This window comes from Cricetulus griseus, chromosome 7 (genome assembly GCF_003668045.3).
Source record: "Cricetulus griseus strain 17A/GY chromosome 7, alternate assembly CriGri-PICRH-1.0, whole genome shotgun sequence".
Taxonomy (NCBI): Eukaryota; Metazoa; Chordata; class Mammalia; order Rodentia; family Cricetidae; genus Cricetulus; species Cricetulus griseus.
The window spans coordinates 132,628,213-132,649,254 of NC_048600.1; the positions used below are offsets into that span (position 1 = coordinate 132,628,213).

At 46.6% G+C, this 21,042-nt stretch overlaps 1 protein-coding gene across 5 annotated transcripts in view; it reads right to left on the bottom strand.

The window, feature by feature from the left end:
• The window catches only part of Slc38a10 (solute carrier family 38 member 10), a 52,394-nt gene that overhangs the window by 14,890 nt on the left and 16,462 nt on the right, over positions 1 to 21,042 (bottom strand). For all 5 annotated transcript variants that reach the window (XM_027425438.2, XM_035447251.1, XM_027425437.2 and 2 more), the window contains 3 exons: positions 19,295 to 19,477; positions 15,746 to 15,857; positions 14,978 to 15,084 (listed from right to left, as the gene is read on the bottom strand). In XM_027425438.2, coding sequence (XP_027281239.1) covers positions 14,978 to 15,084; positions 15,746 to 15,857; positions 19,295 to 19,477 — 402 coding nt within the window. The remainder of the gene's footprint in view (positions 1 to 14,977; positions 15,085 to 15,745; positions 15,858 to 19,294; positions 19,478 to 21,042) is intronic.

Below are 21,042 nucleotides of genomic sequence, written 5' to 3' on the forward strand. Positions count from 1 at the left end.
AAAAAAAAAAAACAGAAGAAACATTAACTCTGCTGATGCTGGCAAACAAGCTCCCTGAAAAACTCCCATTAAGGGCCAGGTGTGGGAGGCAGAGGCAGGCGAATCTCTGTGGGTTCAAGGCCAGCCAAGTCTACAGAGAGAGTTCCAGGACAGGCTCCAAGCTACACAGAGAAACCCTGTCTGTAAAGACTGAGAAGAGAAAGAGAGACAGAGAGACAGACAGACAGACAGAGAGAGAGAGAGAGAGAGAGAGAGAGAGAGAGAGAGAGACAGAGAGACAGAGAGACAGAGAGAGAAATCCCAATTATGATCTGCCTTGAAAAACGAGTTCACATTACAAAGTTCTCAAGACAGAGTGGAGCCAACAAGAGGCCCCCAACCCCCACTTGCCCTCCACTTCCTGAGCACAGCTGGGAAAGCCAGCTCAGACCAGACAGACACAGAAAGGCAGTAAGTAGCAATTTCCACAGCTTACACAGGGACTATACAGTGAAGGGTAAGTGTGTAGTGTATTCCAACCTCATCTATTGGACCCAGACAACAGACTCAGCTCACCTGGTGCTTGAGGGACCTCCTACCTCAAGGTACCCCCCAATTCCCTTTCTGATAAGGGATGCTGACTCCTGTACCCCAGAGCACAGGCCAGCAGGATGCACAATCAGATTGTTTCTTGAGACTGGGGAAACAGGCTCTGCATGCTATAAGGATGTCTGCTGGGCACCACATACCACACCCAGCTGACGGTCTGCAGCCTCTCCTTGCTGAGCTTGGACTTCTCCTGAGAGATGAGGTTGCAAGCTGTTGGTTCTGTGGTCACTGGCCTCTGTCTGTGCAACAGCTGGCCAGCTCTGCCTCCCCGACTGCCATGCACACCCTCTCCTCTGAAGAAGCAGGAAGATCCCAGGGGAGAGCTCTAGAGCTATTCAGCTTGAGGGAGTCGAAGGAACAACAAGCAAGGCTAAAGACATGAGACTGCCTTCTCACCTGTGGTGACAGCCTCAGCAGTGAGTGCACCTATCAGCAAACTCCTGCTGAACTCTCGGGGACACTTTTGCCAGACCCACAGCCAGAGCAGAACATACCCAAGACAGCACTCAAGTGCTGCTGACCGCACACATGAGGCTTCTGTTAGTGAATGCAACCAAGCATGAACTAACTTCCTGGCGTAGTGTGGGGGGCCAGGGGTCCCGGACTCTCCTGGAGCTGCACAAGGTTGAGGGTCAGTGTCCCCTGACTGCTGACCATATGCAATGCAGTGGTAACAGCTCCTTTGGAGTCCCGAGCAATGGATTCTAGCTCTGTCCTCTAACAGTCAGCTGCAAGGAAGGCTAGAAAGTCAGGGAAGGGTATCCATCCCAGAGTAGCCTCAGGCCCAGGAGAAGACCAGCATGGCCTCAGAGTCAGTCTAGCTCCCAGCACTGTGCCACAGCTTCCTGCAGCGGAAGAGCTGCTTTTGAAGCTGGGATCTTGGTCGATAAGCAGGATCCGGTGTGCCAGACATCTGATTTCACAGTACCCTGCTGACGACAATCCTGGCATCGATCCATCTTAATGTAGTCCAGAGCCAGCCAGAAGAGACACAAATCCACCCCCTACAGTTCAGCTCAGGCTTGGGAAATACAGGGGTTTGACTAAGGCCACCATCCACAAACATCCTATAGCCCCTCCCCCAGCTACCCAAGGCTGCAGCCCCAGGACTGGACAGGCAGAGAATGCACCCTTCTGTACTGGATAAAAATTTTCAGAGACAGAACATATGCCCAAGGTCAGGCTACAGCTACTCTGCCTGTCAAACACCTCACCAGGGCCAACAGTGTGGGTATGTAGGCCCCCAGCCTCAGGCAGCCTCGGGACAGAAGCTGACCTGCTGATGGGTCACTGCCACTCACACCGGCCCAAGATCAGCTGCTTCCTGGAAGGGCAGCAGGCAGGTCCACAGGCTGCTCCTCTGTGGGGCCTCTTGCTAGAGGAATCCACCCCTCTTGTAGCTTCCCTGGGGCTCCAGCACCCCCTGCTGGTTTTACAACAGAAGAGGATAAGGCCACCCAGCCTCATTCAGGCCTAGAGACAGAAACCAACTCCTGGGTGAAGACAGGATTTTTGTTGTTGCCCACTAGGGCCACTGTCATACACTCTAACTATTCTTGCTTCAGCCACCTTCACACCAGCTGCCCAGCAGGCATGGACTCCCTTTCTGGCTCCTTGTGAGGTCCCTGAGGTCAGCCAGACGGTGGCCTGTCCTAAAAGAGCACAGAGGCTGTGTGGTGGGCTCAGGGCAGAACCACAGCATCTTCCTACCTCAATCAGAAAGTAGTTCAGACGTTCACGAGTCTGTCCTAAGAAAGAAACACAGCTAAACAGGCACAGATCAAGCCCTGGCATGATGCAGCGTGTTTACAACTGCAGACACCACACTGTGACCATGCTTGCTCATTCCTACACATGGACTCAAAGGCTAGCCAGTCCCAGCTGCCCATGCCCACCACAGGCACCATGACAACAGGCACACAATGACACACAAAGACAAGAGAAACGGAAATGTGGTGATGGGAAAGAAGGAAGTGAACCAAGAGGTCCAGGGATGGCTCAATGAAGTGAACAGGAAAAAGTTACTATAGGAAATCCACAACTTCCCTGCACACAAACAGCTACAGTCAGCATGCCAACAAAACAGATCCCGCACAGAAGCCAAGTCCAGAAGACGAGAGAGCCAGACCGAGGAGCCCTGAGATGACAGCTGAGTCAACACAGCCAAGGCCACCTGCTGAACAGGAAGCTACCATGTGCACTGCAGAAAAGATACAGATGACACAGACAACAATTCTCAAGCTCATGTGTAGCATTCACAAATTCCAATGGGAACAAAAACAAAACTGGAATTTAGGTTTCTTAGATTCATTGATTCAAATATTCATTCATAAAATAAATCAAACAGCATCCAGGACATTATTAATGAGAGCAACAAGGAAGGAGGAGAATTTAGTGTTAAAAAGCCATGGAGGCAACCGTCTTTAATCCCAACACTCAGGAGGCAGAAGCAGGCGGATCTCTGTGAATTCAAGGCTAGCCTGGGCTATATACTGAGATCCAGACCAGCCAGGTTTACACAATAAGACTCAAAAGAGAAGGAGGCCACGTGAGACAATGACAGACAGATCAAAATGCAGAAAGTAGGACTAGGGACCTTGGCTAGCATGCATGAAGCCTTAGGTTCAGTGTCTAGCACTCTATGAACCAGGCATGATGGTGCACACCTGGGAGACAGAGGCAGGAGGCACTCAAGTTCAAGGTTATCTTGTGTGACATACAAGTTTGAAGGCAGCCTGGGATATATAAAACCCTGTTTCAAAAACCAGAATATAAAAAACAAAAATGAAGCAAGTGCTGTGATGCCACAGTGATAAAAACAGCACGGAAGGAAGAGACCAACCAGCAAACTAATGTAAGTCCCAACGAGTGCTGGAGAAATGGCTCAGCTATTAGGAGCACTGGCTGCTCTTCCAGAGGACATGGGTTCAATTCCCAGCACCCACATGGCAGCTCACAACTGTAACTCCAGTTCCAGGATATTTGGCACCCTCACACAGGCATGCAGGCAAAAAAATAAATCTTAAAAAAAGTCCCAACTAAACCCATACATCAAGAATATGTTATATAACACAACTATCTTTCTGTGAGTCACCATGAGCCAGACTCATGTATAGCAGTCTTGCCGGGGAACCTGTTAACAATGGCCACACCCCTTTGGGTGTGTTTTCAGGCAGACCGAAGGGGATAGAGGGAAGTTTGAGGCGTGGCTTCCTTTTTCAAAGTCTTTCTCTTGGGTCAGCTGATCCATTAGGAAGAGCAGAGAAGGGCTACTGGGGTTCTTTGTGTTTTCCTGTGTTAAGTGTTCCCCAATAAACACCCATTTATCATTTATTTTGGATCTAGTGAAATCTTTATACCCACAACCTTCAAAATGGCACCAGCAACGTGAGGCAGGAATTTCAACATAGAACCTGACAAAAGCTTAAAAAGAGACTTTAGAAACAAAAGAACAAAGTCAAGCACAGCTTCTTGGTAGCAGCATTTTCTCGGATGGTCTCCGTTTGTTAGAGACAAGCAGAGGCTTGCAGCTCCTTTAAGGGAGTCTTCCTGACTCAGCATAAGTGGCAAAAGCTGCAAGGATCTTTTAAGAGGCCCTGCTAACAACTGAATGATGTATACAAGCAGCTGGCAGTGGCCACATCTCCAAGCCGGCAGCATGCTGCTTGATGGCAGCACAGACCAAGGCAGTGAACACAGCTCCCAGTGCTGGCGGTAAATGTACCCCTGCCATCTTGGAAAGCCAGAATCTAAGTCTAAAACAGCCACGGCTTTAATTTTAGCAATGCTGTTAAGCAGATAAAAGACTCATTGCCAGAAAAAGGTAAAGATTTATAGTAAAGACAGATTCAGATGAAGTAAAACCTCTAAAGGGTTTACAGTGTGTTTAAAAATATACGTAGGCTTGGGAGAGAAAAGAAAAAGATAAAGTAGTTAATAGAGTAGCTGGGGTGGTGGCACAGGCCTTTAATCCCAGCACTCAGGAGGCAGAGGCAAGCGGATCTCTGTAATTCAAGGTCAGCCTGGTGTACAGAGTGAATTTCAGGACAGGCAAATGCACACAGAGAAACTCCGTCTCAAAAAAGGGAAAAATAGGGCTGGAGAGATGGCTCAGAAGTTAAGAGCACTGACTGTTCTTCCAGAGGTCCGGAGTTCAATTCCCAGCAACCACATGGTGGCTCACAACCATCCCTTATGAGATCTGGTGCCCTCTTCTGGTGTGCAGATATACATGGAAGCAGAATGTTGTAAACATAATAAAGTATTTTTAAAAAATGGAAAAATAAAAGTAAAAGAAACAGACTAATAAAAAGGCCACATAAAGATGGAAAATATACAGAGAGTCTGGATACTGTATGCTATTGTGTTGTCTTTGAATTATTTGATTGCTAAGGAAGGAGCAGCAGCTGCTAAAAGACATTTGATTATAAATGCTGCTAGATTAATCCTGTATATTCTGAAAATGCCTTGACTTCAAACTTTAAGTCTAAGGACATGTTTCTTTGGAAAAGAGGTTCTTTTTTGTTTCCACAGAAAATGAAGAGCTGTGGATTTCTTCCAAACTAATATGGTTTGAAGAAGCAAAACCCCCCTGAAGCAGTGGCCCATGTGATCCAACATCCAAAAGCAGCTGAATCGATGCAGCCTTGCAGACTACTACAGCCAGGATTGGGCCAGGTTTCTGTGTTCTCTCATGATCTCCATGGCTTTGACAGCGCCCCCCCAAAAAGCAGGAAGCAGTTTGGAGAAAACTACACCCAAATTCCCAAACATTGTTTATAAATGTTTGTTTTCATTTAAATTAAGTTGGTTATAAATGGTTAATGATCACAACAAATCTCTTTTTAAAGGAGAAAGGGGGAATATGATGTAGAAATGAATACTTTGTTGGAATGGATTTTTTTAATTTATTAATATTTATTTTATACTCATTGATGCTTTGCCATGGGTGTCAGGTCCTCTGGAACTGGAATTACAGACAGTTGTGAGCTGCCATGTGGGTGCTGGGAATTGAACCCAGGTCCTCTGAAAGAGCTGTCAGTGCTCTTAACCACTGAGCCATCTCTCCAGCCCCTGGAATGGATTTTCATTTATTGATACAAATTTAAGGTCAATTTGTTGTAAGTATATTTCTCCTCTTTGTTTAGGTACTGTGTTTATACAGCTTATTTAAAAAATGTAATATATAATTAAATACAGGTTATATATAGTCACCTATAATAGTCAAAACTTAAAGTTAGGTCAGTTAGGTTTTCTAGATATATAGAGATATATTTCAATTGGATAGGCATTCTTCAAACCTTTCAAAGACCTACAGAATATGGCATTTAAAATGGTTTAGGGTTTTTCATGGCAAAGAGACACAACTGCTCCTGGCAAAACCAATTACTTCAGAGAGGAAGATGGACATCGAAGAAACTCATTATGGAGTTTGCCGTTGACATGGCAGAAATAACCATTTGGGCAAGAAAGTGCTCTTGCCTGAACTGTTTGCCTGTATGCTGTATAAACTGGACATGCAGGACCCACAGGAAAGTGACTGCTGAAACAACATGGGACAGTCCTGCAGGGTTCCTACTTCATGGAAGAGTCTGCCAGACATTCTACAGGACACAAGAGAAAAATGACAAACTGCCAATACAGACGGGACAGTTTCAAATTTTCTGCTTTGCTCAGAAGTCTGCCAGACACACTGTGGCCTATGCGCTGAAGAGGGATGCTCCAACATTACAGAGGAACCTTGGGTGACAGCGAGATGTCTCTGTCAATTCTAGAGTTTATATATTATCCTTCTGTGGTCTTTGATGGAATTGAAGACAGTTATGGTTAGGGTTTTCCTTAGTTATGATAAAAGATAGGTTACATATAAGACTTTAGACTCACAAAAATAGGGCAGATGATAGAATATTTTCTTTAAATTTTGCCAAATGTTAATGGATTAAATATTCTAACTATAGTTCTTACTTGATAAATGTTTTCCTATATATAATTTTAAAACCTTTCTTTTTATTAAGACAGAAAAGAGAAGATGATGAGGATTGTCCTTCTGTATATATGTTTCTCTTAATGATTAATGAATAAAACACTGTGGTCAATGAGGCAGGAAGATAGGCCATAGGCCGGATTAGGACAAGGAGAAATCTGGGAAAAGTAGGCAGAAAGGGCCCTCCAGAACAGTCACCATGTAGCCCGCCAAAGGAATAGCAGGTCCAGACCCTTCTCCAGTAAGCCAAGACCACATGGAAATACACAGATTAATAGAAATGGGTCAATAAACAGAGCTAGCCAATAAGAAGCCCAAGCCACTGGCCAACAGTTTTATAACTAATATAACGTCCAAGTGTTTATCCAGGGCTCCAGGGTAGCTTTTCTTACACCCAGGTCCTCTGAAAGAGAACACTTTTTTTTTTTTTTTTTTTTTTTTTGAGACAGGATTTCTCTGTGTAGCTTTGGCTATCCTGGAACTCACTCGGTAGATCAGGCTGGCCTCGAACCCACAGAGATCCTCCTGCCTCTGCGTCCCAAGTGCCAGGGTTATAGGTCTGCATCACCACACCCAGCTAAGAGTAATCCCCTGGTCCAGAAAACATCTTCCTTTAATCTTTAGATTTCTAAATTTTATGTATGAAGGCTTTACCTTCACATATGTGCACCATGTGCATGCCTTGTGCCCTCTGAGGTTAGAAGGTCACAGGTATCGTGAGCCACCATGCAGGTGCTGGGTCCTCTGCAAGAGCCACAAATCCTCTTAACTGCTGGGCCAACTCTCCAGCCCCAAAGTCTTTCTAACAGGATTCCCTCCCATCTCATTCTCCCCAAAACATGATAGGGTTAAAACTAGGACTTGACAAACTAGAAAAATCATCTGCAGTCTGACAGGTAATGGGTTAATCTCCTTAACCTCACTACAAAATTGCTACATCAAGCTACAGCAGAAAAGCCAGTATCACACTGGTTCTCCCATTTAACTATAGAGCCAGACCACAACCCTGAGGTCAGCCAGGGAAGACGTGGACAAACAACTCCAGAGAACAGGGTAAGCACTCAGGGACAGGCCAGAGTCACTGCCCAGGACACTCAGTCAGTAGAACCAGACAACACAGTCCACAGTCTAGACTCCAGAATGACTCACCAGGTTGAGCACCAAGAACTGGGAACATGAGCTCCAGCAACCACAGCCTAAAGAAGGGAACAGAGCCCCACAGAAGTGTGCTGCCCTGGGGTAGCACCACCATTCTTTTGAGGTACGAGCCAGCAGAGGGCAGAGCATGCAGGGAACAGAGCAGCCAAGGTGAAAGCTAAGTGAGAGTCAGCTCCGTGAGGGCTGACAGCATGTAGCTGAGGTTCCAGGAGGGAGGGCACACTGAATCCATGTTTATTCCAGACAGCTACAGCCCCACCTGAGCTGTCACATGACACACCAAGGGTCACACCACTCAGAACCTCTGTAAACCATAATGACTGGAAAATACCAAACGTGCCAGCAGACAAGACTAAATGACAGAAAACTGAGGACCAAAACTGGAACATCAATCCCAACTGAGGGCAGACACTCCTGGATTTACAATGGGGTTTTATTGTGATAAACCCAACCTAACTTGAAACTACCCAATGCTGGAAACAGCAGCTAATGCCCTGGGGCTGACCATCGGCCTTGGCTTCCTTTCTGTTGCTGTGATACAATACCCTGACAACATCGAGAAGGAGAGGGTTAATTTTGACTCCCAAGTACAGTCAGTCCACCATGACAAGAAAGGCCTGGTGAGAGCTTGAGGCAGCTGCTCAACTGCACCCTGAGGCAGGGAGCAGACGAGATCAACGTTCTTGCTCAGCCCAAGTTCTCCCTTCTACACAGTCCAGTTCCCAAAACCAGGGATGGTCTTGGTCCACTACTGGAATGCTTATTCCCACTCTTGACTGAGAATGAAGATAATCTAATCCCTCACAAGCATACAGTGTGTGCGTGTGTGTGTGTGTGTGTGTGTGTGTGTGTGAGAGAGAGAGAGAGAGAGAGAGAGAGAGAGAGAGAGAGAGAGAGAGAGAGAGAGAGAGAGAAAGAGCGCCTGCCTGCCTGGAGGCTTGTCTCTCAGGTGACTGACGACAGGTGCTGTCAAGCAGACAACACTAACCATCATGCCTTGAGTGTCACTGACTTCTCTGACAGTGGGTTAGAAGGGAACTGTAACTTGCCATTGTCGCCCAATTCTGTTGTGTTATATCTTCACAGTGTGTGAGGATACACAGGAAATAAAAAATGGGAATAAGGGATGAAAAGGAAGAAAAGGGGGTATAGGAATGACAGGATAAAAGGGTAGATTATTGAATCTACCAAAAAGCAACTACCAGTTTCAAATATTTTACACTGGTATGGATTTTTGTATAATGATACAAATTTAAAGATATATATTATGTATGTATGTATGTTTGCACTCTTGTTTAAGGTACCTATGCAGCTCACTTAAAAATGTAATGTAAAGTTCTATTCCTTGAAAGCTACTATTACAAACTGTTTAGTATAGCTAAGAAATGAAGGTTAGCAGTTAGTCATCTATAACAATCAAGCTTACAGTCAGATATGTTTTCAAGGATAAACAGATATATTTTAGATAGGTAGTCTTCAAACACTTCAGAGATCTACAGAATATGGCATTTAAAATATTCTAATAATACATAAGACTTTTCATTACAGTGAGATACATACATCTGCTCCTGACAGCACCAATCTACTTCAGAGAAGATGATGGGCATTGAAGAAATTCCATATGGAGTTGGCTTCCAATGTGATAAAGCTAGTCACTGGGCAAGAAACTGCCCTGGCCTCCACTGCTGACAGTAGGCAGTCCAAACTGGACAAGCAGGGCATGAAGGAAGTTGACTGCCAATGTTTGCCAAGACCAGGAGGGTTAGGGTTAGGGTTAGTCACTCTTCCCCAAACAGCAAGGTCCAGGTCCAGTGAGAAAAAGGGTAGAGAATGATAAAGGACAGGGTGCCAGAAGTCAATCTTTGGCCTGCATACACACAGCAAACACAGTACACACACATATATATACCCCACCCCACCTACCACATTGATAAATAATGACCTTGTGTGGTTGGAGCTGCCTTTAATCCCAGCAATCAGGAGGCAGATGCAGTCTGGTCTACATAGTGAGTTCCAGGACAGCCAAGGCTACATGGTAAAACCCTGTCTCAAAAATAAATAATAAATAAATAAATGAAAAAATGAAGCTAGGCATAGTGGTGATTGCCTGTAATTCCAGCACTTGTCAGGCAGATCTCTGAGTTCAAGGCCAGCCTGATCTACAGAGTGAGTTCCAGGACAGCCAGGACTACACAGAGAAACCCTATCTCAAAAAAAAAAAAAAAAAAAAAAAAAAAAAGCAATTGGAAATTCTTGCCTAAATAAGTGGCCATACCAACAGTCAACAACCTTGACTCTGTAGGTAGCAGACAGGATACCATTTGCCTTGCACGTCTGCCCTTGCACACCGGAGTGTGAGTAGTAGGACACAGACTGCTGTGACATCAAGGCTCGGGGTGGAGGGCAGGTATTACGAGACTTTACAGGTTATGATATCTTTATTCAAATAATACCGGCCAAGCACAAGCCAGAGAGTGCCCAGAGGCAGCAAGCTAGGGAGGCCAGAGCGAAGGCTCCCCACGTGTCTGCCACTCCTTAAGAACTCCCCACGAGTCATCCTGAACCTCTCCTGACCACACCCTGACAGGCGTAGTCAAGCACACCTGTAGCTAGCTCCTAGGAGGCGTGGCCACAGTGTCTCCCTACAGAAGAGTAAGCGACTCTTCCCACATCAACCCTGGCTTGTCTCCTGAGTGATTCTAGATCCTGTTGACAATCAATTTAACCATCACAGACACACCCACACCCCAAAGAGTAGACAAAGCTAACCTGAGCAGAGCAGAGCTAAGACATACAATACCACCTTAGGGGAAGTGTTTCCACAGATACAGGGGACATTTCACAAGGGACAGCACCAACTAGTAACACACGTTCAGAATGAAAAGCAGAAACTGAAAGGGCTGTGAGGAGACACACATCTACAATTAGGAATCATCTTAACTTCCTCATAACTGGTAAAAAATTTTAAAGTATCAGTACAAAAATGTCAAATCTGAAGACCTCGTTTTGTGACCTTAGGCCTAAGCATTCACAGAACAGGCCATACATCAGACCACAAAGCACACTTCACCCAATGGCAAAGGGCCGAAACTCTGCAATGTGCATTCAGAGAGTTACTAAAAGCCCCAAATATTTAGAAAGTGTTATGCTTTGGATTTGAAGTATCCCCCAAAAGGTTCGTGTGTTGCATGCATGGTCTCCAATTGGTGAAGCTAATAACTGAAGGAGAACAGGTTCACAAAGGCTTTGCCTCTATCGGGGATGAAGTGATCCACTGACAGACTGACAGACGCTGGCAGCATTACAGAGGTGATGGAAACCCTGGGAGGTGGTGCCCCTCTATCTCGCTTGCTCTCTCTGCTTCTTGGATGCCATAAGATGAGCAACCTCTGGCACACGTTGCCATGACTGTAACAACTGTAACTCATACCTAAAGATGAGGTCAAGGACCACAGCCCAACTCTGAGACTGTGAGACAAAATACATCTCCCTCCTAAGCTGCTCTCAGAAGCACCTGTCACAATGACGATAAGTCTAAGAGGCTGTGGGCAACGGAAAAACAACAGAAGTCAGAAAACACTGTGAGGAGCAGGAGAGGCGGTGCAGCGGTTCTGAGCACACACTCCGAGGCCTGAGTTCAATTCCCAGCACCCATACCAGACAGCTCACAACAGCCTGGAACTCCAGTTCCAGGGGAACCAATGCCTCTGGCCTGTACTGACACTGGTACTCAAACACACACAAACCCACACATATGCACATAATTTAAAAACATAAATCTTTAAAACAGAAAGAAAACACTGTGAGTTGAAGGGATGACATCACCTCTTCGATCACATCTTGATGCAACACCGATGAAAATGCCAGTAATTATTCTGGAAGAAACCAAAGGCATTCTAGGAGTTGGCCAAGCATGCAGAGGACCGCTGATGAGAAGGGACACCTTGAAGAGGGAGAGAGTAGGATACCTCCCACGACCAGCCACGGAGGGAAAGCACAAAGGCTGAGAACATGAAGCAGGCAGAACTGGTACAGGGGGACCAGCACACCAGTGAACAGAGGTGTCCCCAAGAGCCTCAAACAGACAGCAGGGGCTGAGGAGGACACAGCAGGGGACAATGTGGATCAACTGGACAGCCACATGAGTCCTGCCTCACTTAAGTTGATCCCAAGTGGGGTAAAAGATAAAAGCCACCAGAATAGATCTTTAGAACTTAGGGTAGACAGACATTTCTACTTTTCTTAAATAGAACCAAAAAAGCACCAAAGGGGGAAAAGTCAATAAACTGGGCCAAAGTAAAATTCAGAACTTCTGTCACCAAAAGAAGTCCAATTCCAGGTGAAGTAACTAACCCTGTAACCCAGCACCTGGGCTACAAAAAAATGATATGATATGGTGCCATTGAGATGGCTCAGGAGGAGGGCTGGAGAGATAGCTCAGAGGTTAAAAGCACCGGCTGGCAGTTCTTCCAATGGGCCTGGGTTCAATTCCCAGCACCCAATGGCAGCTCACTACTGTCTGTAACTCCAAGATCTGACACCCTCACACAGACGTACATGCAGACAAAACACCAGCGCACATACAATAAAAATAAATAAATTACAAAAAAATAAAGATAGCTCAGTGGGTTAGGGACACCAAGGTTCAGTCCCTGGCACCCACATAGAGGCTCACAATTGTATGTATCTCCAATTCCAGGGGATCTGACCTGGCCTCTGTAGACACTAGGCACACCCATACACATACATTAATTAACTGATAATAAATTTGAAAAACTTAATTAAATGGGGCCAGTAAGTTCAATTCTGAAACTCAGATGACGGGAGGAAAGAAGTGACCCCACAAATTCTACAGCCTCCACACGAGAGCACATGCACACTCATGTAGACAACAAAGTATATAAATGTAATTAAGGGGAAAGATTTTTTTTTCTTTTGGTTTTTCGAGACAGGGTTTCTCTGTGGCTTTGGAGGCTGTCCTAGAACTAGCTCTTGTAGACCAGGCTGGTCTCGAACTCACAGAGATCCACCTGCCTCTGCCTCCCGAGTGCTGGGATTAAAGGTGTAAGCCACCAACGCCCAGCTTGAGATGTTCCTAAGAAAGAACAACAAACCCAAGTGTGAAGTATATATATTTAAAAATAATACATCACTAGAAATCTGGAGATTAAGGGTGTAGGTGTTTGGTTAAGATCTCTAGGAGCCTCCAAGCCTTCAGCTGGAGAGAATATGTATGTATATATGTAAATATGTTTGTATTAGAGACAGGATCTCACCATGTAGACAAGTCTGGACTCAAACTCACAAAGATCTGTTTGCCTCTGCCTTCCAAGTGCTGTGATTAAAGGTGTATGCCACCATGCCTAGCTTCATCAACCTTTAGATTTATTTGTTTAGTCATTTATTTTGTGTGTATATATGTCCACCTGAGTGTATGCATGTGAACCACATGCATGTAGATACTCAAACAGAGGCCAGAATGTTACATGTGAGGAGTGCTCTTAGCACCTGAGCTGTCTCTCTAGACCTGACAGCTGCAACTTTTACAGAACTGCTCACCATGGGCACCCAAAGGGACATTTGAGCATCAGTGTCTGACTAGAGATGACAAGTCACACCACAGTGGGACAGTGGGTGGGTGTAATGGCTGATCTTGGTTGTCAGCTTGAGTACATCTGGGATCAACTAAAACCCAAGCTGCTCTGTAGTCCTGTGAGGGGTTTCCTTAATCAGATTTAAAGCAGAAGATCCACCCTAATCTGTGCCACACCTTCTGGAGGCCCACATGGGAAACACAAAAAACTTTGCCTTTGCCTGCTTGCCTTCACCCTGATGGCAAGGTCATCTAGGTCATCTGTCCTGTGCTCTGGCATTCCTTCCCCACTAGCAGAACCCACTTCTTCAGAATTCCAAGGAAGACTGAAGACCTGCAGCTCTCCAGGAATGCCTCAGGACTCCAACACCAGACGGGGACTGCTGAGCCATTTGGTTTCATGAACTGAACACCTCCAGATTCTTGGCCTTTCCACAGTGAAACAGTCACCAATGGTCTATGCAGACAACAGCCGGTAAGCAATTCTAACAAGCTTCTTTTACTATAGATATTACCCCATCAGCTGCGCTTCTTCAGAGAACCCTCACTGACACAGCAGGTTAATGTGGTGAATAGGGACGTGCAAAGCCCTCATGCAGTGATTTTGACCACTACACGGGACAGGCATGAGGCCCCACTGTATCAAGCTAGAGCCACCAAAGGAGACAATAGGAACCTTTGAGATACAGCATTAGATGATAAGAAGGGCTCACAGGGAGCTTTGGGGTGGCAGGATATTCAATCTGCCCTGGATAATGAAAATTGGCCAGAGTCACACTGCAAAAATATGTCAAGTTGTATGTAAGAACTATGCTTTTCTACATACATATTGTATTTTTTTCCAGTGTATGTATATGTGCACATGGAGGCCTAAGGCTGTTGCTAGGTGTCTTCTTCAATTGCTCTCTGCTTTATTGAGACAGGGTCTCTCACTGAGCCTGGAGTTCTAATTCAACTGGTCTATCTACCCAGCTTGTTCTTGGGACATGGTCTCTGCCTCCCAAGTGCTGTGATTCCCAGCTGCCCCTGCCCCTCAGCTTTTACGTGGGTTCTGGGAATCCAAACTCCAAGGCTCATACTCGTACAAGTGCTTTACCCACCAAGCCACTGTCCAAGCCCACGTGTTATTTCTTCTTCTTCTCTCTCTTTTTTTCTTTCTTTTTGTTTTGTTTTTCGAGACAAAGTTTCTCCGTGTAGCTTTGGAGCCTGTCCTGGCACTCGCTCTGGAGACCAGGCTGGCCTCAAACTCACAGAGATCCGCCTGCCTCTGCCTCTGCCTCCTGAGTGCTGGGATTAAAGGCGGCTTCTTCTTCTCTTTTTAATATATAATTTATTTTTATTTTATGTTGTTTGGTGTTTTTGCCTACATGTATGTCTATGTGAGGGTGTTGGTTCCCCTGGAATGGGAGTTACAAACAGGTGTGTGCTGCCAAGTGGGGCACACCTAAACATCTCCCACCATGCATCAATAAGGAAGCAAAAACACAAGCAATTCACAGAGAAAGAAGTGAAGTGGCATTTGTACCACCCTGGGGTGGTGACTGTATTCTGCTACATGAATAGACTAACTGACCAAGGACCAGACCATGTGGTGGGCAACACTCACCATCATCCAGGGGACAGGTACACAAGGCCTAGAGGAGGGACACACTCACCTGGGCTGAGGGGGCGTTCTTGTGGGCTTTCTTATAGATCAGAGCTGGGCAGATGAAGCAGATGAGGCTCCCCATCGTCGCCCCTGTGAGGCCAAGGATGGTTTCCACTACAAACAACAGATAGCAAGGCGTGACTGGGAGACTGTGCTCACCTGGTATAAGGGTTAACAGGGTCACTGTAAAGGCTGCCTGAGTGTCAGTGAGCAGACACTGGGGCTCCACTACCACCTCCTTGTTTCTCCTCCTCCTCATACACTAAGGTTTGTCAGAGCAAAGCAGCCTGGGAAATTCTGACAGCTCGTCCTTAAATGACCAAGCACAAGCTGGGCAGTGATGCAGAGGCAGAAGATCTCTGAGATTGAGGCCAGCCTGGTCTACATAGTGAGTAACCCAGGACAGCCAGGGTTACACTGAAATGGCCAAACACAGAGGGTTTCCTTTTCAAAATCAGGTGTTGGCTCCACATGGCCTAGTACACTCTGTCATCACTCAGTAAGTAACCTAGTACCTTGTCCTAAGACCTGTGTGAAAAAGGCTACAATGTGCTGCTGGTGAAAGCCATCACTCCTGTGTTTGGTGAAAGTCAAGGTGTGACCTTGACTTTCGAGGCCATTTTCAGGATATAGAGAGAATGTTGGGAATAACTGTAGCTAAATGCTAAGCATAGGCCAGGGACATCTCTGGGTCCCCTACATAACAAGAATGGGAGAAAACTGGAGGCAGAAAAGAGGCAGCAAGGCCATGCACCACAGGGGCTGCCCACCTTACCGTTGGGTATCATGATTCCACCGACCATGGTTCCAAACACCACCGAGAGGGTGAGGGCTTTAAACCGGAGTGGAGGCATGTAACCTCCTGCTGCAAAGGTTCCGTCTTTCTGCTACATGAAAGAAAATAAAAACAACCAGTTCTGAAACAACTACTTTCCAGTGGCACAATGCCACACCAGCCTAGCCACACTATGCCAAGCAAGCCTATCTCTGCATGGGTGCAGGCGGGAGCTCACCTGGCAGGTGAGTGTTCCAGCATAATCAGATGTGGTTGAGCAGCTTTGATGGAAGCCCACAGAGTGCCAGGGAGCCATAAGCTTTACACCACTATGGGCTGTACATCTTACAACTCTGCTTTGAAATGTCAGCATTACGCCCTTCATGTTCATATTTGCTCTTAGTGCAAAGACAAAACAGTCTTAAAAAGGCCCGCAAACTGGACAGCAGAAGAAAGACTCCAGAGGGACAGCCCTGTTGAGTGAGTCAGCTTCTCCTCAGTGTGCAGCTTCGGAGTACATGTTGAAGCCCTACATACACACGTGCCCACATATATGCACTCACGCACACGTGCACGTTTAACTCTTATCATTCCCAACAGATCCGTGGCGGACACTTAACAATTCCAAAGTCTAGGAAGGAGGAAAGTGGAGAGGGATTTGATGTGGCACAGTCCAGTACCCTACCACACCTGGCACACAGGTCACTCATCTCAGGTGTAGTAGCACAGCCTGGTTCTGCCTCTGTATCTCCCTGTTGAGCTGCTGATCCTAACGTAAGCTGACTCATGGGAAGGACTGACCATAATGATCACTCCTGGGTTAGGAACAACTGAACCTTCCAGAACTAGAGTTTCAAAGCGATCTATTTTCTTTTCTTTTCTTTTCTTTCTTAAGCAAACTTTATTTGAAACTAGCTATGCTGGGTTTTTTTTTCCAATTATTTTATTATGTATACAACATTCTGCCTCCATGTCTGCCTGCAGGCCAGAAGAGGGCACCAGATCTCATTACAGATAGCTGTGAGCCACCATGTGGTTGCTGGGGATTGAACTCAGGACCTCCGGAAGAGCAGTCAGTGCTCTTAACCTCTGAGCCATCTCTCCAACCCAAAGTGGTCTGTTTTCATAATAGACATTAATGTGGGTGGACTGAGGTCGCTGGAGCGGGAATCTTTCGCTGAATAGGGATGACAGTCTGTCCATAACCCAGGAATCCCGGTCACAGCACTCCAAATTGACCAAGAAATTCTCTAAAGGAGGAAGCGGGAACCTGTGTGTGGACAGGCAGAAAAGTCATCATCAACAGGAGAACAGCGACAGGAGAGGATGAGCAACAGGTAAAGAGAGGCTGTGGGTTTCCATGGATACACAGACAGGCCCCAGTAAATTTACTGAAACAGAGAAAAGGGAAGGAAAAACAGCACTGTAAACAGATATAAACATGAAGAAGAGGCTACATGCATGTGAAGGAGAAACAGGTGAACCAACTTCCTTCCTTTCCTTCTTTCTTTTCCTTCCTTTCTTTCTTCTCTCTCCCTTCCTTTGGTTTTTCTAAAATAGGGTTTCTCTATTTAGCCCTGGCTGTCCTGGAACTCACTCTGGAGACCAGGCTGGCCTTGAACTCAGAGATCCACCTGCCTCTGCTTCCCAATTGCTGGAACTAAAGGTGTGCGCCACCACTGCCTGGTGGTGAACTTTCTTAATACTTCGCTTTGTTCCATTATTGATGTTTAACTTTACAAAAGAGCTAGACACTAGCACTTGGGAAACAGAGGCAGGCAGATCTCTGTGAGTTCAAGACCAGTTTGGTCTAGAGAGTGAAGGCCAGACTAGCTAGGGCTACATAGTAAGACCCTGCCTCAAACACACACACATACACACACTTTTCAGAAGAGAGGGGACAGTATGCAAAAGCGCCAATACTGCTTTACTCTGAAGCACATGTACACACCAAGCTCACATGAAGCAGCAAGGGGTGGTTTCAGCAACCCACAAACAAAGGTGGTACAGCATAAACCAGGGTGGAGTAGTGTGAACCTTTGGCCATAGAGCTGATCTCACCTTTGCCCCTTGTGGTAGTCTGAATGCAACTGACCATCATGAGCTCACAGGGAGTGGTACTATTAGGAGGTGTGGCTTTGTTGAAGTAAGTATGGCCTTGTTGGAAGAAGTGTGTCACTGTGGAAGTAGGCTTTGAGGTTCCTGTCCTCAAGATACCACCCAGTGTCTCAAACCATTTCCTGTTGTCTTCTGATCAAAATGTAGCCAGCACCACGTCTGCCTGCACGCCACCATGCTCCCCACCCTGATGATAATGGACCGAACCTCTGAACTGTGAGCCATCACCTCCATTTATGTTTTCCTTTATAAAACTGCCATGGTCAGGGTGTCTTTTTTCACAGCAACAGAAACCCTAAGACACCAAATCAAGGGACAAAGTCCTAAGTCCTACTTTGGAGGGTACACAGACAGACAAAGTGCTTAAGTGGCCTTGTATTTCTGGCCACCAGGAGTCCTGGCTGATCAGACACATCAGGTGTTACAATGTCAGGCACTGGAGCAAAAGATGTCATCACAGAAAACAGTCCAGACAGTGGAACTACCTTACCAGACTCAGGAAAGGGCGCCCCTGTGCACAAGGGTGGGGAAGCTGAGATAGAGAAGCTTGATGGAGGTGAGGCAACCCAGGGCAACAGCAAGCAAGGACCAGAGAGCCAGCCTTTGAGTTTCAATCCCTGTATTTGACAGTTCCTTGTGACGGGCACATGTGTGCACACAAGCACGCAAGCGCATAGGCACAAACACGCACACAGAGTACAAGGGCTCTATCATCATGCTGACAGGAGTTACTACAAAGAACAGAGGCAGCACAAGTCCATCCCATGATCCCAGGTGTGATCGATGCTGGCCAGTGAATGTGTGTCCCCGCCACAGCCTCCCCAGGACCATTCCACAGCAGCCCCACTGTTTCCCTGACTTGAGGTTGCTAGCATCAATGCTGGGAAGTCCCAGAGATAAACTAAGTTGCCTACACAACTGGCATGGCCCAAAGGGTACTCTTGTATGTTCTTTTTACTGAGGTTAACTCAAGCCATGCCTGGTCAGGGGCTGGGGGTGCACACAGCTCACGAGCAGTAGGTGTGCTTCAGTGTATACAAAGGCTTAGGTTCCATCCCTAGCAACAGAGGAAAGAGGAAGAAAAGAAAAGGAAGAAAAGAAAGGAAGGAAGGAAGGAGGGAAGGAAGGAAGGAAGGAAGGAAGGAAGGAAGGAAGGAAGGAAGGAAGGAAGATCTCTATCAAAAACTTCCTGGCGGGCCAGTAAGAAAGGCTCAGCAGGTAAGAGTGTTTGCCATACAAGCCAGACAATCTGGGTTTAACCCCTGGACCTACAACAGAAGGAGAGCATCAACCTCTAAATGTTGTTCTCTGACTTACGCACGCACGCACGCACACGTGCTTAAAGTTTATTTCTCGCTAACAACTAGAAAAAGCTCTACCTACGGCTGTCATAGAGACATAGAGGCAGCCCAGGAGAATGAAAGATCATACCTGCTGCTCAAACAGCAGTGTGTTCAGGGCCTGCCTGCACGGCAGGATCATCATGGGGAAACCCACAGCCACAGACATCACGAAGCCCACTCGGATCATCTCTGTCACCAGATTGGAGGGGAAGTGGATCAGCACATTGCCCGCAGTGGCGTCGGTGAAGCTGACGTAGCCGAAAAACCCCACCTGTGAGAGGAGGAGAAACAACAATGCAGCCAGCTGTCTGTCAGTCCACCAAGGCAGCCAGCTGTCTGTCAGTCCACCGCCTGTCACTCTGGGCTGACTGCCTGTCTGGTTGTCTGTCTGTCTTTGTCCCACATTGGCCTTAAGAGTACCTCCCCAAAGAAGCTGGCACAAGACCCACCCTACCAAGGACAACGTACTCCTCAGCTCCTCAGTCTTAAAATGCTTGGCAACCGGAGGTGAACTGTTTAAGGTACACAGAACCATAAATGAGGCAAACATGGAGTTGCCTGTATGGACAGGAAGACTCTAGAATGCCTCCAAGCCCTTCAGAGGAGACACTTTTTTTGTTTGTTTGTTTGTTTTTTGTTTTTGTTTTTTTTTTTTTTGGTTTTTCCACACAGGGTTTCTTTGTGTAGCCCTAGCTGTCCTGAACTCACTCTGTAGACCAAGCTGGCCTCAAACTTATACAAATCTGCCTGTCTCTGCCTCCCAAGTGCTGAGATTAAAAGGTGTGCGTCACCAGAGCCTGACTCAGATGAGCCGATCTTAATCTGGTTCAAACCCAACCAGGAGCTGGGTACAGGGGCACAGGCCTGTGATCTAGCTTTCGGGAGGCAAAGGCAGGAGGATGGAGAGAGTTCTAGGTCAAACTGGGACACACAGTGTGACCCTGCCTCAAAAACCAAACAAATAAAATAAAACTAGTCAAACGGCTGTGGGAGGGAGAGGATGGAAGAAGCCCCAGGATTGAATGATGCTCCAATGACCACTTGGAAGACTGATGCCACAGGAGAGGGTGGGAGCTGAACCCCAACCCCAGCACATTTACACCCTCCATCTCAGACAGCATCTTTCCCTCCATGGTTCTGGGGATTGAACTCAGGGGCAAGCTCTCTCCCAACTAAGGTACTTGCCTAGCCCTATATTCTTATTTAAAGACAACTCATAGAAGCCAGATGTGATATAATCCCAGCTCTTGGGAAGAGGAGGAGGCAGGAGGATCATGAGTTCAAGGCCTAAGCTACATTTGAGCTTCAGGACAGCTTTGACTACATAATGAGAACCTGTTTCAAATAAACAGAGAAAGAAGGAAGGGAGGGAGGGAGGGAGGAGGGAGGGAGGGAAAAAAGAGGGACAGCAAACAGTAAGTATATTAAGAAGAGCCAGGCGGTGGTGGTGCACGCTTTTAGTCCCATTACTCAGGAGTTCAAGGCCAGCCTAGTCTACAGAGGGAGTTTCAGGACAGACAGCCAGGCATACAGAGAAAGCCTGTCTTGTGGGGAGGGGTGAGAAACCTCTACAAACATTCACAATGTTTGCGGATGGGGTATTCTCTCACACTGGCGTCTCTTTAACTGGAACGCTCCTCTTGGAGAATTAACAAGGCCATGGAGAGGGGAAGCGGGGCCTCCAGTTAAGGCAATCTGGAACCAGCCCTGGCCAAGATGCTGAGCTCTTCAGACTAGATAATGTCAACACAGCTGGGCATGGTGGTGCTCACCTGTAATCCCAGCACCTGAGAGGCAAAAGCAGGAGGATTACCCCAAGCTTGAGACTAGCCTCAT